At 48.0% G+C, this 20657-nt stretch overlaps 1 protein-coding gene across 1 annotated transcript in view; it reads left to right on the top strand.

Annotated features, from left to right (window-relative positions):
* The window catches only part of RGS3 (regulator of G protein signaling 3), a 95536-nt gene that overhangs the window by 31534 nt on the left and 43345 nt on the right, over positions 1–20657 (top strand). The window contains exons 8-9 of the mRNA XM_063144456.1: positions 5466–5577; positions 7093–7136. Of these exons, the coding sequence (XP_063000526.1) occupies positions 5466–5577; positions 7093–7136 (156 nt within the window). The remainder of the gene's footprint in view (positions 1–5465; positions 5578–7092; positions 7137–20657) is intronic.

Genomic DNA, 20657 nt, shown 5'->3' with positions numbered 1-20657 from the left:
AGTTTCCTCCTGCAGACAGCCATTCCCTCAGCCTTCTCTGTCTGGGCGAGTCTCATATAACTGAGTCCTGCGTGCACTGCATGAGTTTTTTTAGACAAACGTGCCGAAATCACTCCGACCGCCTCAAGGCAATACTGTGTCAAAACGCCCTGCTGGCAGTAGACAAACTGATGGTTATGGACGTGGGCAAATCTACCACCCCGCCCACACAACGGGCAGAAGCCAGTAGGTCGGCTCCACCAGGGCAAGCCATGCTGGACATCAGGAAAAACTTCCTGACTGTTAGAGCAGTGCGACGGTGGAATCAGCTACCTAGGGAGGTTGTGGGCTCTCCCACACTAGAGGCATTCAAGAGGCAGCTGGACAACCATCTGTCAGGGATGCTTTAGGGTGGATTCCTGCATTGAGCAGGGGGTTGGACTCGATGGCCTTGTAGGCCCCTTCCAACTCTGCTATTCTATGATTCTATGCCCCCGCAAAAATTGGCAAAAAAGTCTAAGGACAAACATCATTCCTTGGAGAAGGTACGGGCAAAAAAGAGAAAGCCCGAACCATCCAAACACGAGGCAAAAAAGGTGAAAAGACCGGGGGTCACTCATACATCCCCAACGCCTATCGTGTCTTCACCAGCTCCATCTATACGACGCCCGTCGACACTACTCCTAGTGCCTCTCCAGCTAAATGACCCGCCGACACCGACACCTTCGATGTCGAGGCTCGTACACAGGGCTCCAGACGTGGAGATACTTCTCGACACGGAAGTGAGTCGACTTCCAAGAAAGTCAGCCCTTCCAAGAAATTCCTGACATGTGTGGGTGATAACTTTCTCCTGCAGAAAGTGGAGGAAGAAACTAGAGGATCGGCAATCCTTGACTTGATATTGACCAATAGGGATGACTTAGGTCTATGACCCCCCTGGAAAAAGTGAAGCAGAAGTTGAGGGGGCAGGATTACAGTTTGAGATTGATAAACAAATGGTCAAAGTACACCTAATTTCCTTGAATGAGTTCAAATCTCCAGGGCCCGATGAACTGCATCCTAGAGTAATGAAGGAGCTAGCAGAAGAACTCTCAGAACCTTTGTCTATTATCTTTGCAAAATCATGGAAGACGGGTGAGGTGCCGGACGACTGGAGGAGGGCTATTATTATTATTATTTATTTATTTATTTATTTATTTATTTATATAGCACCATCAGTGTACATGGTGCTGTACAGAGTAAAACAGTAAATAGCAAGACCCTGCCGCATAGGCTTACAATCTAACATAGCATAGCATAGCATAGCATAACATAGCATAGGCTAATCTAGCATAGCATAGGCTAATCTAATCTAGCATAGGCTTACAATCTAACGTCCCTATCTTCAAAAAGGGCAAAAAGGAGGAACCTGGGAACTACAGACCAGTCAGTCTGACATCCATCCCTGTGGAAATTCTGGAGCAGATTATAAAGAAGTCAATCTGTAAACACCTTGAAATCAATGCGGTGATCACTAGAAGCCAACATGGATTTGTCAGGAACAAGTCCTGTCAGACAAATTTGATCTCATTTTTTGATAAGGTAACCTCCCTTGTGGACCGTGGGAATGCTGTGGACGTCATATATCTTGACTTCAGCAAAGCTTTTGACAAAGTGCCCCATGACATTCTGATTAACAAACTAGCTAAAAGTGGGCTAGATGGAACAACTATTAGGTGGATTCACAATTGGCTACAGAATCGGACTCAAAGAGTACTTATCAATGGAACCTTCTCAAACTGGGGAGAGGCAACGAGTGGGGTACCACAGGGCTCAGTCCTGGGCCCAGTGCTCTTCAACATTTTTATTAATGATTTGGACGAGGAGGTGCAGGGAACGCTGATCAAATTTGCAGATGACACCAAATTGGGTGGGATAGCTAATACCCTGGAAGACAGAAAGAAACTTCAAAGTGATCTTGATAGGCTGGAGTGCTGGGCTGAAAACAACAGGATGAAATTTAATAGGGATAAATGCCAAGTTCTACATTTAGGAAATAGAAACCAAATGCACAGTTACAAGATGGGGGATACTTGGCTCAGCAATACTACAAATGAGAAGGATCTTGGAATTGTTGCAGACTGCAAGCTGAATATGAGCCAACAGTGTGATATGGCTGCAAGAAAGGCAAATGCTATTTTGGGCTGCATTAATAGAAGTATAGCTTCTAAATCACGTGAGGTACTGGTTCCTCTCTATTCGGCCCTGGTTAGGCTTCATCTAGAGTATTGCGTCCAGTTCTGGGCTCCACAATTCAAGAAGGATGCAGACAAGCTGGAGCGTGTTCGGAGGAGGGCGACCAGGATGATCAGGGGTCTGGAAACAAAGCCCTATGAAGAGAGACTGAAAGAACTGGGCATGTTTAGCCTGGAGAAGATTGAGGGGCGACATAGAATCATAGAATCATAGAATAGCAGAGTTGGAAGGGGCCTACAAGGCCATCTAGTCCAACCCCCTGCTCAATGCAGGAATCCACCCTAAAGCATCCCTGACAGATGGTTGTCCAGCTGCCTCTGATAGCACTCTTCAAATACTTAAAAGGTTGTCACACAGAGGAGCGCCAGGATCTCTTCTCGATCCTCCCAGAGTGCAGGACACAGAATAACGGGCTCAAGTTAAAGGAAGCCAGATTCCAGCTGGACATCAGGAAAAACTTCCTGACTGTTAGAGCAGTACGACAATGGAATCAGTTACCTAGGGAGGTTGTGGGCTCTCCCACACTAGAGGCATTCAAGAGGCAGCTGGACAACCATCTGTCAGGGATGCTTTAGGGTGGCTTCCTGTATTGGGTAGGGGGTTGGACTCGATGGCCTTGTAGGCCCCTTCCAACTCTGCTATTCTATGATTCTATGACTCCAGCCCACAGCCGCTACTCCATGTCGAGACATGATGCTGTACCCTCGACGTCGAGACACAGCCGACCCAATACCGCTTCCTTCTCTGAGGGAGAAATACGAGACTCATCACCTTCGGGACCAATCATTGTAATAGACCTCTCACAACAGCCTTCACCTAGACACCTAGTCTATAGCAGAAACACTTCACCGACATCATCCAGATCTCGACATGACTCTTATGACTCCAGATCGAGATCCCCCACAAGGGATAGAAACTGGAAGCTATAAAAGTAAACCAGTTCCCAGGGAGCGAGCGAACAGGAAGAGCAAACAGGAGTTTGACAGGGGGAGGTCAAGGGGGAGGTCAAGGGGGAGGCCTCTAAGAAAAAAAAGAGGTGGGAAAAACAAAGAAAAACATAAAGAGAAAAAAAAACACTACAAAACCACCACAAAAAACAAAAAAACAAAAACAAAACAAAAAGATCTTACTTTCCCTTAAGACATACTCATGTAGTTGTGTACCTTCAGAGAGGACAGGACAAAGCAAAGGCAATTCCACTATAATCAAAAAGGAAAAAAACCAAAGCAGAAATCAACAATACGGATGGAAAGGAGTCCCTAGAGGTGGTGACCTGCAAAGGGTGTGCAATGTTCGTGTTTCTGCCTGAGCTCAACATGGCGTACACCTGCAACAAGTGCAAGCTGGTGGCACTTTTGGAAGAAAAAGTGAGAGGACTTGAGCGGTGAGTGTCCACCCTCCAAGGAATAAGAGAAGTCGAGGAGCTCTTAGACCGAATGGTGGAACTGCAACAGCAACAAGAAGCACATGAGATTGAAGAGCAACAGCCAGCTGAAGCAGAAGTGGAGTATGCTGAGGGGAGGAAAGCCAATGAAGAGGAAACTCCCTGGAAAAGAGTGACAGTTAGGAGCAGAAGAATTAGAAGGCATTCCGCACCGGTGGAACCATTAGAGTTAAGCAACCGCTTTCAGCTTCTGGAGAATGAGACTGAATGAGACATGTGGCTCAGAAGTGCCGAAATGGCGTCAGGAAGGCTAAAGCTGTGAATGAGCTGAGATTAGCGAGGGATGCTAAAAGCAATAAAAAGGCTTTCTTCAGATATGTAAGTAGTAAAAGACAGAGGAAAGAAATGGTGGTTCAACTGCTTAATGATGATGGCAAATTGATAACAGACAACAAAGAAAAGGTTGAAGTGCTCAATTCCTACTTTGCCTCAGTCTTCTCCCAAAAGCGGGTCTATGATCCCCCTGGAAAAAGTGAAGCAAAAGTGAAGAATTGGGCATGTTTAGTCTGGAGATGAGAAGATTGAGGGGAGACATGATAGCAGTCTTCAAATACTTAAAAGGTTGTCACACAGAGGAGGGCCAGGATCTCTTCTCGATTCTCCCAGAGTGCAGGACACGGAATAACGGGCTCAAGTTAAAGGAAGCCAGATTCCGGCTGGACATCAGGAAAAACTTCCTGACTGTTAGAGCAGTGCGACAGTGGAATCAGCTACCTAGGGAGGTTGTGGGCTCTCCCACACTAGAGGCATTCAAGAGGCAGCTGGACAACCATCTGTCAGGGATGCTTTAGGGTGGATTCCTGCATTGAGCAGGGGGTTGGACTCGATGGCCTTGTAGGCCCCTTCCAACTCTGCTATTCTATGATTCTATGATCTCTTCACGATCCTCCCAGCGTCCAGGACACGGAATAACGGGCTCAAGTTAAAGGAAGCCAGATTCCGGCTGGACATCAGGAAAAACTTCCTGACTGTTAGAGCAGTGCGACGGTGGAATCAGTTACCTAGGGAGGTGGTGGGCTCTCCCACACTAGAGGCATTCAAGAGGCAGCTGGACAACCATCTGTCAGGGATGCTTTAGGGTGGATTTCTGCATTGAGCAGGGGGTTGGACTAGATGGCCTTGTAGGACCCTTCCAACTCTGCTATTCTATGATTCTATGGAACCGATCCTCAGCATGGTCGATACCATCTAATCAACAACAAAGGCTCCTAGACTGGCACCGAGATATGGAGCACAGTACGGAAAACCTATCACTGTCTTCAACACATCTCCGGCCCCCGTCAGCCACACTGTCTAGACCAACCGGCGAGCCTCTCAATCAATCACCACCTGGAGATGCTCGCGGTGCAAAAAGCCCTCATCACCTTCGAGGATCACCTAAGAAAAAACCATGTACAGCTTCTCACCGACAACACCGCAGTGATATGGCATCTGAACAAGGAAGGGGGCACTCAGGAGGAGGAGGAGGAGGAGGAGGAGGAAGTGATTTAGCCAGCCAACAGCTGACGCTGCTCTCCATGGGAAGATGGCACCTCCCATGGGCAGTGGGCCACAAAATACCAGTCGCTGTTCCTGGTATCCATGCCCTGCAGCTGGGCTTCACAGGGGCATCTCATTGGCCTGGCTCCAGTAGGAAGCAGCACAGAGCTGGAATGGTGGTGGGGGCTCTGGGGCCACGTGCCAAACAGGGCAGAATTCATTGCACTGAATAGAACAAGGAGGCCGGATTTCAGCCTGCTGGCTGTGTTGCTGATAGCAGGGCAGCGCCGGGCCTCAGTCTTTATTTCCTTCTTCCTGCCTTGCCCAGGTGACTCTCTTCGTCTACTCAGACCTGCTGCTGTTCACCAAGGAGGATGAACCTGGACGGTGTAATGTCCTTCGGAACCCCCTTTATCTGCAGGATGTCCGTCTGCAAGAGGGTGAGTCCACCATACGTATATGGAGGGCAAGGGCAGGGGGATTCGATATCATGAACACTTTCCTCCAGACAGAAGAATTGGCCCATCATGATCTCAGCAACAGATAGTCAGAAAGATGCCTCCACCATCTCCCGGTCGCCCCCAAGCAGCAGGTATTCAAAGGTCTCCTGCTTCAGCTCCTGGGGGCTCTATTTATGTGTGTGTATTGATTGATTACATCATATCATGCTCTTCCTTCAGGGAGCTCAAGGCAGCAGACATGGTCCTCTCCCTGCCTTTTGTCCCTTCGTCAGCCTTGTGAGATAAGTTAGACTACAAGATAAGGGGGCTGTGTCTCCGCTTCATGGCTGTGTGGAGATTTGAACCCAGGTCTGCCTGGCCAAACTCTGGACCGTCATGACTAATGGCTCTTGATGGTGCTGCCCTCCTACCTGTATCCATCTGAGTGGCCTTCGCCACATCCTGTGGTAATGATTTCCAAAAGCGCAGACTGCAAAACTAATTCTTTTTATCACTCCTGAACAATGTATTGCTAACCACTTAATTGAGTATTATGAGAGCAGGGGATGTTCACTCTACTCAAAATTTTAGAAACCTCCATTGCGTCTCCTCCAAGGGCATCGTTTGTCTAAATGAAAAAACCCAAATGCGTAAATGTCTGAGACTCTTGCCTGGGAGCCAGAACGATCCAGCTCCCCTCCTGCTCTGCAAGGAATGTGACATCCCTTAGCCATCAGGGCCTTACTCCTCCCTCAGGTGGTAGCTCAGCCCTACTGCACCAGCTTTGCAGGCAGGCAAAGGCCCAGGTTCAGCCCCTGGCAACCTCTCCAGGTAGCAGGATCTCAGACAGTGGGGCTGGGAGAGGAAACGCTCTCTGCCTGAACCAGTGGTGAGCCACTGCCCTGGTGAGTGGGCGGCCCTTTGTTGGCTCCACAGTAGGCAGCCTTCCCTGCTTACTAGAGACAGGCAGCTCATAGTGCTGCCCTTGAGCAGACATGACCATGTCTTTCCCTCAACATATTTTTTGTGGTTAAAAAAAAGGCAGAAGGCAAATTGGGAGGGTTCCAAATGGAAGCCAAAGTTGCCTGGATCCCTTGTAGAATTCTGTATTTGATGCAGGGCGATTGTATAATAGGGCTCCCATCTGGACATCCCCCAGAAACATGCACAGCTCAGCAGTGGAGACCAGGCTTTGCACACAGAGCTAGGTCCCAAGTTCCATTCATTTCCTGTCAAATGGATCTCTGGCAACAGGGCTAGGAAGGGCCTCACTGCAGAGCAGAGCAGGCTGGATGAACTCACCGCCTGGCTGGCGGACATGGGGTGGCAACTCCCTGTCTGAGGGCTGAGAAACCATCCCTTGCATCTCTTTTCCTTTTCGGTGAAAGCCAACCAAAGCAGATGGGAAGAGAAACTCAGTTACTCAGAAAGGAAAACATCGTTGCTTTGCTTGTGGGAGTCACGTTCTGAGTCAAGGCAAAGCTCAATGGCTCTTTTATTCTCCGTCCTTTGCAGACTCCACTGACGACCTGAAATTCTGCATCCTGTACCTGGCTGAGGTGAGTGTTGTTTACAGCACAATGCCCAAATCCATAGTTGGGCAATACCTTCCTTAGATCAACTGAAGCTCACCCAACAGTGGATGAGCCCTTGAGTTCTCATCAGGCAAAAGGGTCACCGCTGCAGAAGGGAGCAGGGAGGGGAAGGGAAACCACGGGTGATGTTCAAGCCATGGAGTCTGTGTTCATGGAACTCAAGGATCCCGGAGGGGTGGGGACTTTGAGGCCATCAAGCCCCAGACCCCTGCAGTGGCGGAGAACACACCGCCTCCCTAGGCAGTTCGTTCCATTTTCTGACTGCTCTGACCATTAGGACTTTTTCTTGATGTTTAACCGAAATCTGCCATCCCGTGACTTAAGCCCGTTATTCCGTGTCCTACAGTCTTGGGTGACAGTGAAGAGGTTGTGGCCCTCTTCGGTGTGACAATTTAGGTACTTGAAAAGTGTTCCCATTTCCCCCTCAGTCTTCTCTTCTCAATGCTAAACATGCCCAGCTCTTCCACCTTTTCTCCTCCCCTGATCATCTGTGTTGCTCTTCTCTCAACTCATTCCAATTTATCTGGGTACTTCTTAAAGTGTGCTGGAGGTCTGACCAGAACAGAGTAGAATGAAACTATTACTTTCTGTGTTTTTGAAACTGTTCTAGGGCTTGTCTGTACAACTTGTTTACCCCGACCTAAATGCACATATTCACGTTTTAGGTTGCATGCTTCGCATTCGCAATTTACTGCGACTTTTAGATCATGTCCGAGTGTGCACCACATTATGGCTGTGTGTCTTTGGGGGAGTTAAATCGGATTTTGACATGTGAGTGGAGCTTTGACGGTAGGAGAACGTGATTGGCTGATTTCCTGATTTCGCACCAATCGGCTGCCTCCTTCGTTCACGCAGAGAAAGCTTCTTAAAACAAATTTATTTATGTATTTATATATTTATCGCATTTCTGTACCGCTCAATATGTGAAGCTCTCTGGGCAGTTCACAAAAACGAAGAGGGCCAAATGGACAGCCAGAGGATGGAGACGTGTTCTGCTGCCTCGTTCCTTCCCCCCCTCCCCAGTTTGTGTGTTATATGAATCTGCGGAGCTCCGCATATAAAATTTATAGCTTCGCTCCTCTCTCTTCTGTAGCTTCGTATATGTGATAATGCAATAATGCGCCTATATAAAAAAAATCAGGAAATAAATGGCTGTTGCTGCAGTGTGACGCTCTTTACCTACATTTGAATCAATCAAACATTGGGTTTATATTAAATGAGGAGCAATCCCGTTGTTGTATAAACAGGGGCCTAGTTTTATAATCTATTGATGGGACATGGGAGGAGTACGCAGCAATTCAGGGGAGGCTCTCTTAGGTGCTGAGGTGGAACTCTCCAGAGGGGAGAGTTTCCATTGAACTTTATGTTCTTACTCCTGAGTAGGCATTTTCACCTTAAAAGAAATGTGGAAAATGCACCCTCCTTGCCAGCAGTGCCCTCATTTTTAAAGATAAAGAGATCCAAATTGGCACAGTGATAGGTCTTAAGGAGGGCTTTCTGCATGCCCAATTTGAATTTGATTGGATCATTCCTTAATTTTAAGGGTTCTTCTTCGTGGTCTCTGTGCATCACACTATGGGCTTTGCACTGGCGCTGAGCTCTGCCTTGGAAAATCTTCTCTAGCTGAGAATTGTTAATTTTGGCAGGAACCCTCTCCCACCGTCTACTGCGCATGCTTGCGCACGTTCTTCTTCGTGGTCTCTGTGCATCACACATATGGGCTCTACGCCTGCGCAGGGCCAGCTTCGGAAACTTCTCTAGCTGAAAGTCTTTTAGGCGGGAACCCCTCCCCCACCGTCCACTGAGCATGCTCAGGGGTTCCCGCCTAATCCCCTCAGTTCTCTTCAACCGCCTGTAGGGTCAACAGCTTGTGGAGACTTCTCGTGTGTGGTATACTTTACCTCAGCTGAAAATATTCTATTTTCCTTCTTGTCTTTTCTCTCCAGTTTTCTAATCTTTTCTATTTAGTTATTATATATAAAAAGAATTCGTTTGTTGTTAGTTAGCCTTGTGGCTTATGGCACATCAAGGCCTCTTCAAGAAGTGCCCCGTTTGCAGGCTGAAGATCACACTAACCAACGGACATTCCCTTTGTTTGCTTTGCTTGGGGGACATTGTGGAATCTTGTGTGTTTTGTCTAAAATTCTCGAGGCAAGCGAGAAAAAACTGATCAGACCGCCTTCGGGCGTTGTTCTGAAAAAAGGCATTGGAGGCAGTGGAGGTACCGAGAGGATCTCGACGCTCCAAATCTCCTATTATAATGGAGTCTATGCCCCAACCTCTTCCCGCGCGGAGTGAAGCCTTATCGGTTCCCCCTTCCTCCTCTCAGTCCGCATCAACAAAGGCGGCAAAGATTTCTAAGAGAGTGAGAGAGCATTCTGGGGCTGACAACCCCAGAAAGAAGAGATCAAACTTAAGACGAAAAATGGGAAGAAAAAAACCATTTAAACCGACTTCGTCGGTACCGAGGAGCCCGGTACCAAGCACTTCGGTACCGAGGCATCCGACAGGGCACAGGAGCCCGATGTCGAGCCTTTCATTGCAAAGGTCTCCTCCGGAACCGATAAGCCTGATACCGAGGCTATCGCTACCGAGACCATTTTCGATACCGAGATGGGTGACACCATCCACACCACCGGTATTGAATTCTCCGCCCCAGGCAGGGCACGGTATCGGCTCACCGATACTTTCTCCGCTGCAGATCACGGTACCAATAGATGATCCCAGCGTAAGAGCATCGATTTTGGAAGGCAAAATTAGAGGTTCCTCCCTGGATAATACCGTACCTGATCGGGGTCCCAGTTCCCCTCGGTACCGAGAGGAACCACAGCCCATCGATACCGACGGACGTCGGTACCGACAAGTGCCCCAGAACTTCAATGTTCATTATAACATTGACACCCGTGCCCGGAGAGATTCCTCTTTTGGCAGAGCTGTGTTGTCTGCAGTACTTCAATAACACCGACCCTCCACCGGTGAGTAATCGCCCATAGTGTGATGCACAGAGACCACGAAGAAGAAATGCAGGTTGCTTACCTGTAACTGTAGTTCTTCGAGTGGTCATCTGTGCAGTCACACAAACCACCCACCATCCCCTCTTCGGTGTTTTTTGATACTGAAAGGAGTATTCCTCTCGGTACCGAGATTGCTCAGTCAGTCACAAAGGAACTGAGAGGAAGGCAGGAACATGCACGAGCATGCGCAGTAGATGGTGGGGGAGGGTTCCCGCCAAAATTAACGATTCTCAGCTAGAGAAGATTTTCCAAGGCAAAGCTCAGCGCCAGCTCAGAGCTCATAGTGTGACTGCACAGATGACCACTCGAAGAACTACAGTTACAGGTAAGCAACCTGCATATTTTTAAAATGGAAATTAAACAAATACTTAAGTTTTAAAGATAAAGAGATCCAAATTGGCACAGTGATAGGTCTTAAGAAGGGCTTTCAGCATTCCAAATTTGAATCAGATTGGGTCATCACTTGATTTTTTATGATTTTTAAAATTCCTCACCTTAAATTCTTTTCCTCTGTTTTGCACCAGTGCGAAGGACCGTAGGATCGCTCTTCCATTCCTTTGATCATGTGAAGCTGTGCATCTCCAAGTTCATAAACTACAGAACTGCTGGTTCCCATACTCAAAAGTAAATCCCATTGATTTCAACTGCTAAAGTCACATGCAGGCTTACCTTTGAATAAACCCCAAGAGTCTTACTTCTGAGTAAACACATTATTGTTGTTATTTCATAGAATCATAGAATCATAGAATAGCAGAGTTGGAAGGAGCCTACAAGGCCATCGAGTCCAACCCCCTGCTCAATGCAGGAATCCACCCTAAAGCATCCCTGACATATGGTTGTCCAGCTGCCTCTTGAATGCCTCTAGTGTGGGAGAGCCCACAACCTCCCTAGGTAGCTGATTCCACTGTCGCACTGCTCTAACAGTCAGGAAGTTTTTCCTGATGTCCAGCCGGAATCTGGCTTCCTTTAACTTGAGCCCGTTATTCCGTGTCCTGCACTCTGGGAGAATCGAGAAGAGATCCTGGCCCTCCTCTGTGTGACAACCTTTTAAGTATTTGAAGAGTGCTATCATGTCTCCCCTCAATCTTCTCTTCTCCAGGCTAAACATGCCCAGTTCTTTCAGTCTCTCTTCATAGGGCTTTGTTTCTAGACCTCTGATCATCCTCGTTGCCCTCTTCTGAACACGCTCCAGCTTGTCTGCGTCCTTCTTGAATTGTGGAGCCCAGAACTGGACGCAATACTCTAGATGAGGCCTAACCAGGGCCGAATAGAGAGGAACCAGTACCTCACGTGATTTGGAAGTTATACTTCTATTAATGCAGCCCAAAATAGCATTTGCCTTTCTTGCAGCCATATCGCACTGTTGGCTCATATTCAGCTTGTGATCTACAACAATTCCAAGATCTTTCTTATTTGTAGTATTGCTGAGCCAAGTGTCCCCCATCTTGTAACTGTGCATTTGGTTTCTCTTCCCTAAATGTAGAACTTGGCATTTATCCCTATTAAATTTCATTCTGTTGTTTTCAGCCCAGCACTCCAGCCTATCAAGATCACTTTGAAGTTTGTTTCTGTCTTCCAGGGTATTAGCTATCCCACCCAATTTGGTGTCATCTGCAAATTTGATCAGCGTTCCCTGATCAATATAAATTTTAATATAAATTTACATTTATATACCGCCCCACAGCCGAAGCTCTCTGGGTGGTTTACAAAAGTTAAAAACAGTGAATATTAAAAAGAAATATACAAAATTTAAAACCATAAAAAGCATAAAAATACAAACAAAAACAGACAATATCTATTTAAAACAGCTGGGATATTCCAGTCCTAGAGAGCTATGGAGGGCTTGTGTGTGTGTTCCGTTTGACAGATGGAGCTTGTATGGTGCACTGTGCGAGGCACGGAGAGGAAGGGTGCAAGGGGAACCAGGTTGGCCTGGTGCCCTTTCCACAAGGCTTGGACACCAGCTGTCTCCGCAGTTGGCTGAGGATACCAATCCCGGGAGGGCTGCAGCAGTGGCTTCTTTTCTTATTCCAGGTGGGGGGTGGGGCTCTGTTTTGCATCAAGGGGAGACAGAGAGGCAACCTTGAGTCAAGCAGCGGGGAAGCGAGAGTCCCGTGTCTCCTTCCATCCATTACTGGATTACTCCATTACTGAAGTGGGATTCTCTCTCTCTCTCTCCACACCCCCCCCCCTTTCCTTTCTTTCTTTCTATCTGGTCGATCCCAGGCAGTGATCAGTGGTCCTAACTGGGACGTACTTCTGAGTAAAGATGTGTAGGAGGGCGCTTAATGACTTACAGGGAATATCCACAAAACTACTTAGGGGAGAGAAGTCCTTGTCTTTCTCAAGTCTGTTCAGCAACAAGAGAAGTTACTGCTAAGGAAAAAGCAGAGCAACACCCTAGTAGCCCCATGTCCATCACAGTCAGTGCAGTGGGGGTGGGGAGTTGTCCAACCACCACCAACCAATAAAGTGTAGGGGGAAGATCCACGGGTGGATGCAATAGCTGATTCGTAGGTGCATAGGAGAGAAGAGGTGTAAAGATGCATGAACCCTAAAAGCACACAGGTGTAAGTGATCAGGGCTTCACATGCTATGGAAACAAAGGTGGATAATACGAGGGCAAAAGTATAGGTGTGATGGAGCTTTTTGAATGGCTGCAGCCTTCTCCCACGTGTCATGTTAAAACTAACTACATGCAGACGTCAGGGCTTAAGTATCACCCACTCTTTCCTCCCCACCTCCTCTTGTTGCTTTATTTACCATGCCTGATGTAGAGTTCTTCATCGTGGTCTCTATGCATCACACATATGGGCTCTGCGCCTGCGCGGAGACTAGCTAGGTAAAACGTTCTAGGCGGGAACCCCTCCCCCACGCCACTGCGCATGTACCGCGGGTTCCCGCCCTTACCTCAGTTCTTCGTCGTCCGCCATTGTGCTAAGACTTAGAAACCGAACCTCTAGCGATTCTTTCTATTTTGCATCTTAATTCTACAAATTATACTTACACTATCTCTTCTTCTCTCCTCCTTCCTTCTAACGTTATTTTGTCTAATTTTTTTTTTTTAAAAAAATCTAGCTTTACTATCCCTTTACAGCGATCTTTGATCACGGGCGTTTCAGGCGCATGACCTTAAAAGCGCCATTTAGGAAATGCGTTAAATGTGGGTCCAAACTCCCACCAACAGACGGCCACTCCTTGTGTGTTCTTTGTTTAGGTGAGGGACATGAGGTGGAGATGTGCCATCATTGTATGGCCTTTACTAAACAGACCAGGAAGAATAGAGCGGACAGATTACAATCTATCCTTTGGGAGAAAGCCCTCAGGGCTACAGACCCCATACCGCAAAAAAGGATGGAAAAAACCTCCTCAAAGAGCACTGACGGAGATCAGATACACTCTTTTGTCATTTCGGAGGAATCAATGGCGGAGAATAGGGCACTGATACCCCTAACGCCAGGCCGGTCTTTGGCCATGTCCGCGGCAAAAAGGATTTCGAAAAAGGCCCGGACTCCGAAATCTGCTGAGTTGCACAAGAAAAAGAAGAAAAATAGGAAGGATTCTGACAAACCCTCCTCTTCACGTGGCACGTCCATACCATCGACGCCGAAAGCCGCTAAAACAAGTCGACAGTCGCAGAAACCTCTGTACCGAGCCAACTGCCGGTACCGATAACTGTACCGACACCCTTGCCGATAGAGCGTAGCTCTATGTCGGAGGGCGAGATTCGCGACTCAGCGTCGGTAGCTTCACTCCATGCTTCAACCGTACACCAGGATATGCAAGATCAAGGTGGCGTGGAGCACCTCCCTCAACAGAGGCCACGCATTATGCGTAGGGAAAGGCATTCGCCAAGATCTGACTGGGATCAAGCACCCCAGCGCTTTGAATCCCACAGGCAATCTGAATACTATGATTGGGACTACTATCGGCCACGAAGCTACTATGATGATTGCAGATACCCTTACCCTCCAGAAGCGTATTTTGCACAACCTTCTCCTCCATCCAGAGTCATTCATGTCCCCAGGGATCCACCCCAATAGGCCTCCCCATCGGTATCGAGCCATTGATACCGAGACAATCCTTTGATACCGACAGCGGCCGCAATTACACAACGCGCCTCTCCATCGGTATCGAGCCATCGACACCGAGACAACTTTCGATACCGACAGCGACCGCGACTGCACCAATGCTGCAACAAGAGCAGGCCTTGCAGCCGCTCCAGCAAACATTACAGCATACCAGGTCAGAGTCGCCAGACAACGACTATCAGTCTGACTCTGAATCTATTATTTCCATTGCTCCTTCGACGCCATCACCCGAGGATGCAGTCATCACTCAGGACCCAGCGTCTCCATCCGAGGATATGGGGAGATTCTCTGAGCATATCCTCAGAATGGCACAATCTTTGGGCTTAGATATTCAACAGCCCACAGAAACTCTTGACGACCCAATTTATGATGTCCTCCACACAGAGGCGAATGCTGCAATAGCAATTCCCTTCCCTCCTACCCTGAGGCGTACTGCCCAAATTTCATGGAAGACACCATTAGCTACTCAACCAACATCGAAAAGATTAGAATCTATGTATAAAGTACAGGAAAAAGATGCTGAATTTCTTTTTCAACATCCAAAGCCAAACTCTATAGTTGTTGAGTCCGCCCAGGGGAGGTCATAAAAGATCCACTCTGCTCCAGTTGATAGAGAGGGTAGAAAACTTGATTATCTGGGAAGAAGGGTATATGCCTCTTTATCACTGGGAGTCCGTGCTGCTGCCTACGAAGCGACTATGGCTCGGTACCAGATATTTTTATGGGAGAAGATAGGTTCCCTTTGTGACTACCTCCCAGAAGATAAAAGGGAGCTCGTGAGGGTTTTTAAGTCTGAAGCCTCAGCCATCGCCAGACAACAATTGAGCACAGCCAGGCATCAAACCAACTGCCATTCAAAGTCAATGATGGGGTCCATTGCGCTTCGCAGGCATGCCTGGCTGAGATCGGCTAACCTCACCCAAGAAACAAAAACAAGGATCAAGAATTTGCCCTTCGATGGCGAAGGGATCTTTAACAATAGCTCGGATGAATCGTTAGATTCCATTTATAAAGCCTGCACTACGGCCAGGAAAATGGGTTTCTCTGCACCCGTAGCTCAATACAGGCCAAGGCAGTGGACAAGACAGCCAACTCCACAGTTACAGCAACGTCCCCAGTTTGACAAACAACCAAGGCAGCAACAACAGCAGCTGCAGAGAAAGAGGCCTTACCAAAGTCGATACCAACCTAACAAACGTCAACCTGATTTTGGAAAGAGGCAGCGGGTTTGACTTCCATGCCCCAGGTCTACCACCATTCACGAACCGCTTAACACCATTCCTGCACCAGTGGGAGTTAATAACATCAGACTCCTGGGTGCTCACCATCATCAAAGAGGGGTATGCCATCGAGTTCGATGCCCTCCCTCCTTCTTCGGCAGTGAAAGTAACAGCGCCTTCCCCTCCTCTGCTTCTCGAGGTACAAACTTTATTAACGAAGGGAGCCATCAACCAGCAGACCAAATCAACCAGGGGTTCTTTTCGCGTTACTTCACGGTCCCGAAGGAGGATGGGGGTCTTCGACCAATTATGGATCTCAGGCAATTAAACAATTACATCACCCCCAAAAAATTCCGTATGACAACGGTTACTTCTATTCTCCAACTCCTACATACGGGAGTCTGGTTCGCTGTGGTAGACCTGAGGGATGCCTACTTCCACATTTCCATCAGGAAGTCGCATCAAACTTACCTGTGCTTCTCCATCGGGACTCAGCAGTTCCAATTCACCGTCCTCCCCTTTGGACTTGCGACGGCGCCGAGAGTCTTCACAAAGGTGATGGCAACTGTCTGCACTCATCTGAGACAAAAAGAAATATTTATTTACCCATACATAGACGATTGGCTCCTAGTAGCGGAGAGCTGCACTATGCTCCAGGAAAACATAGCAACGACGCTCGAATTGTTGAACACTCTGGGACTCTGGGTCAACGAGGAGAAATCCATACTGACCCCACAGAGAACAATAGACTTTATAGGGGTGACTCTTATCATCTTTAGATGGAAGAGCATACCTCCCTGTGTCCAGAGCAAAAACTCTGTGCGATTTGGTCCTCGACATCGAGGGCCAAGCACGGCTCTTGGCATGGACAATTCAAAGATTGCTGGGCCTAAAGATTGCTACCACCGCAGTGATCAGATTTGCAAGACTACGGATGAGAGTCTTACAAGGATGGTTCTTAAGGACTTTCGACCTGCGTCGCAACGCCCACAGAACTTACCTTTCGATCCCGAGGCAAGTGCGGGCTTCCCTGAAGTGGTGGCTGTCAATGGGGAACCTATTAGAAGGAGTTCAATTCCAACAAAGAGCACCTTCGGTAACGATCACGACCGACGCTTCCATGGTCGGATGGGGAGCGCATTGCAACACCCTCACTGCCCAAGGTCGATGGTCTCCCCACCAAAAGGAGGAACACATCAACCACCTGGAACTCTTGGCAGTGGAGAATGCAGTGAAAACTTTCGCTCAGATCATCGAAGGCCGAAATGGCCTGATTGCTACAGACAATACCACTGTAGTATGCTACATAAACAGACAAGGTGGAACAAGATCACACCCGTTAACCCGGTCTGCTCTCAGGATTTGGAATTGGTGCATAAAAAGAAATACTCACCTGACTGCGATCCACGTAGCAGGGAAGGAGAACATCGTTGCAGATGCCCTCAGCAGGTCCTTCCATACCGACCACGAGTGGGAACTCGATACCGAAGCAAGGGAAGATCTCTTTCGGTACTGGGGGTATCCAGCCGTCGATGTCTTCGCCACTGAGGAAAACGCAGCCTGTTCCAGATTCTGCAGCAGAGCAGGAAAAGGAAGAAACTCGTTAGGAGACGTGTTCACAAGAACGTGGAGAGGGGATTTGCTTTACATCTTTCCCCCCTTCCCACTCCTGATGAGGGTTCTAGCCAAAATTCAAACGGACAGATCGGACTGCATCTTGATAGCCCCTTGGTGGCCTCGACAGGCTTGGTTCCCTCACACTCTTCGCATTTCGAAACGGAACTACATCAAACTCCCGTCGTTACTAACGTTGTAATCTCAACCCCAAGGCAGAGTTCGTCACGCAGACCTCCAAACTCTCAAAATGACAGCGTGGAGGATAACACCCGATCCCCTCTCCATACCGAGACCTTAACAGTAGATCATATTTTGATAGCATCGAGAAAACCATCAACAAGGGAATCTTATGCTAAAAAGTGGCAGAGATTCAAAAGTTTCTCCTTAAAGAACAGTCAAATACCAGACTCTTGTTCAATTGCGACAACTCTGGAATACCTACTGTCATTATACCAAGAGGGACTAAAACTGTCCTTAATTAGAGTACACCTAGCCGCGATTGCAGCATATCATAAAGGTGCTGAGGGCTTTTCAGCTTTCTCCCATCCTTTGTCAAAGACTTTCCTAAAAGGCCTAAAGAATACAATACCGACAGTTAAGGAGATTGTTCCATCGTGGAGCATGTCGGTAGTGTTGCAGTCACTGACAAGAAAGCCCTTTGAGCCTATGGCCACTGCAGATCTTAGACTCTTATCCCTCAAGACTGCCTTCCTAGTGGCTATAACCTCTGCAAGGCGTGCAGATGAGCTCAGGGCTCTCAGGATAGATCTCCTTATACTACGTTTCATAAGGACAAGGTGGTTCTGCGCACAGACTTGGCATTTCTGCCTAAAGTAGTCTCAACCTTTCACCTGTCACAGAACATTATTCTACCAGCTTTCTTCCCTAATCCCACAACAGTGGTGGATACATCTTTGCATATGCTAGATGTGAGGAGAGCTCTAGCCTTCTATAAGGCTAGAACTGAAAGCTTTAGAAAGACCAAACAACTATTTGTTTGTTATGGAGACTCCCTGTATCGTGCCAAAGATTGTCACAATGGATTGTGCAGACAATCGAGTTGGCATACTCTCTTTCAAAATTGAAACTGCAGCAACCAGTGACAGCTCACTCAACCAGAGCCATGGCAACCTCTGTCGCTTTCAGCAGAGGAGTGCCTCTAAGACAAGTGTGCAAGGCAGCTACGTGGTCCAATCCATCCACGTTTGTCAAGCACTACAACCTGGACACTCAGGCATGACAAGATTGCTCCTTCGGAAGGGCAGTTCTCTCCGAGGTTCTAAAATGACACACCAACCCACTTCCAGGTATGTCAGCTTGCTACTCGCCCATATGTGTGATGCATAGAGACCACGATGAAGAAATGCAGGTTGCTTACCTGTAACTGTAGTTCTTCGAGTGGTCTTCTATGCATTCACACAACCCACCCACCATCCCTGCTTGGTGGTGCATAGTGGTTATACGTATATATTTATGGAAGCAGCAGCCAGGCACCTCTCCACCGTGCCTGGGTCCAGCTCCAGCTGAGAGCCCCCTCCCTCCTGGTACCAACTGTCTCTGCAGAGGCCACCAGTGAGGGAGGAAGCAACAGCCAGGCACCTCTCTACCGTGCCTGGGTCCTGCTCCAGCTGAGAGCCCCCTCCCTTCTGCTGTCAACTGTAACTGCTGAACTTTGCAACTAAGATTATAGTGCCTGAATTTGCTTTCCTTTTCCCCCTCCTCCTCCTCCCTCCCAATCCCCTTTCCTTTTGTGTCATGTCTTTTAGATTGTAAGCCTGTAGGCAGGGACTGTCAAGAAATACTTTTGTAAGCCGCCGTGAGGGCCTTTTTTGGCTGAATGGCAGCATAAAAATCCTTAAATAAAAAATAAATAAAATAAATAAAATATGTTTAAAATACATTTTATTGGATAATATATTTCATGTTTATGGGAGCACAATGTCGGACTCCTGTAAACTGAGGTAAGGGCGGGAACCCACAGTACATGCGCAGTGGTGTGGGGGAGGGGTTCCCGCCTAAAATGTTTTACCTAGCTAGTGAGTTTCCGGTTCGGGTCTCCGCGCAGGCGCAGAGCCCATATGTGTGAATGCATAGATGACCACTAGAAGAACTACAGTTACAGGTAAGCAAGCTGCATTTCTGGAGACTCAAAGGCGATGGGCACACTGTTTTGTGACCTTGACTTGGCCTAATTAAGGCTTTGCCCAATAATGGATTTGGGAATTTGTCTTCCGGCCTATTTGGCTCCTTCTGCATTCTATATAGCACAGTATCTCCTATAACAATATTCCAAACATCTCTGACTTAGTGTGTCCAATCAGCTTTTTCTCCTTAGGTGGGGCAGAAGAACTATCAATGGGTAACAGCAGTGGGGGTGGGGACAGGTGATCAATTGAGCCTGTTAGGTTCCACCTGATATTTGGTCTCCCCAAATATCATATCCTCCAAGGAACAGCAGCACAAATGGGAGGGCTTTCTCATTGGAGACTTATAGGCCCTTGTGCCCTCAGTAGCCACCATTTTCGACAAATCTGAGGCCCCGGTGCTGCACCGTTGCTGGCTCACAAGCAATAGTGGCCTTGGTCATTGAATGAGGAGCCACGTTGGCTTTGTGTCAGGGAGGATGGTGGCCAGTGTGGTTCTCTTGTGTGTCCCTTCTGGCTGGGGATGTTGTACCCTGCTGGTACTTTTGGACCTTTCAGCGGCTTTTGATACCATCGACCATGGTATCCTTCTGGAATGCCTGAGGGGTTGGGAATTGGGGGCACTGTGCTCCAGTAGTTCCAGTCCTACCTCTCAGGTAGATTCCAGATGGTGATGCTTAGGGATAGCAGCTCGTCAAAGAAGGAGCTGTTGTATGGCGTTCCACAAGGCGCCATCCTATCCCCAATGCTGTTAAACAACTACATGAAACCACTGGGAGAGATCATCTGGAGGCATGGGGCGGGGTGCTATCAGTATGCTGATGACACGCAAATATATTTCTCTATGCCTTCAATAACAGCATCAGCTAATGTGTCTCTTCTGAATGAATGCTTGGAGGCGGTAATGGGCTGGATGAGGAAAAAAACTGAAGCTGAATCCAGACAAAACAGAGGTGCTTGCTGTCAAGGGCTCTGACCTAGGTTTGGAGGTGTGTCAGCCAGTTCTGGATGGGGCTACACTCCCCCTGAAAGACTGTGTTCGCACTTTGGGGGTGCTCCTGGATCCGTTGCTCCAAATGACAGCCCAGATAGATGCGACGGCCAGGAGGGCCTACTATCAGCTTCAGCTGTTGTGCCAGCTGCAACCTTTTCTAGAGTTGGAAGACCTAAAGACAGTACTGCACGCTCTGGTAACCTCAAGGCTCGACTTCTGCAATGCACTGTACATAGGGCTACCATTGTACCTAGTTTGGAAACTCAACTAGTTCAAAATATGGCAGCCAGGCTGGTCACCAGTACATCTAGGGGTGAGCATATTACCCCAACATTAAAACACTCCACTGGCTGCCAATTGGAATCATAGAATCGTAGAGTTGGACGGGGCCTAAAAGGCCATCGA

Source organism: Elgaria multicarinata, chromosome 19, assembly GCF_023053635.1.
Source record: "Elgaria multicarinata webbii isolate HBS135686 ecotype San Diego chromosome 19, rElgMul1.1.pri, whole genome shotgun sequence".
Classification (NCBI taxonomy): Eukaryota; Metazoa; Chordata; class Lepidosauria; order Squamata; family Anguidae; genus Elgaria; species Elgaria multicarinata.
The sequence above is the reverse complement of the archived record's forward strand: the minus strand, read 5'-3'. Positions and strand labels throughout refer to the sequence as shown.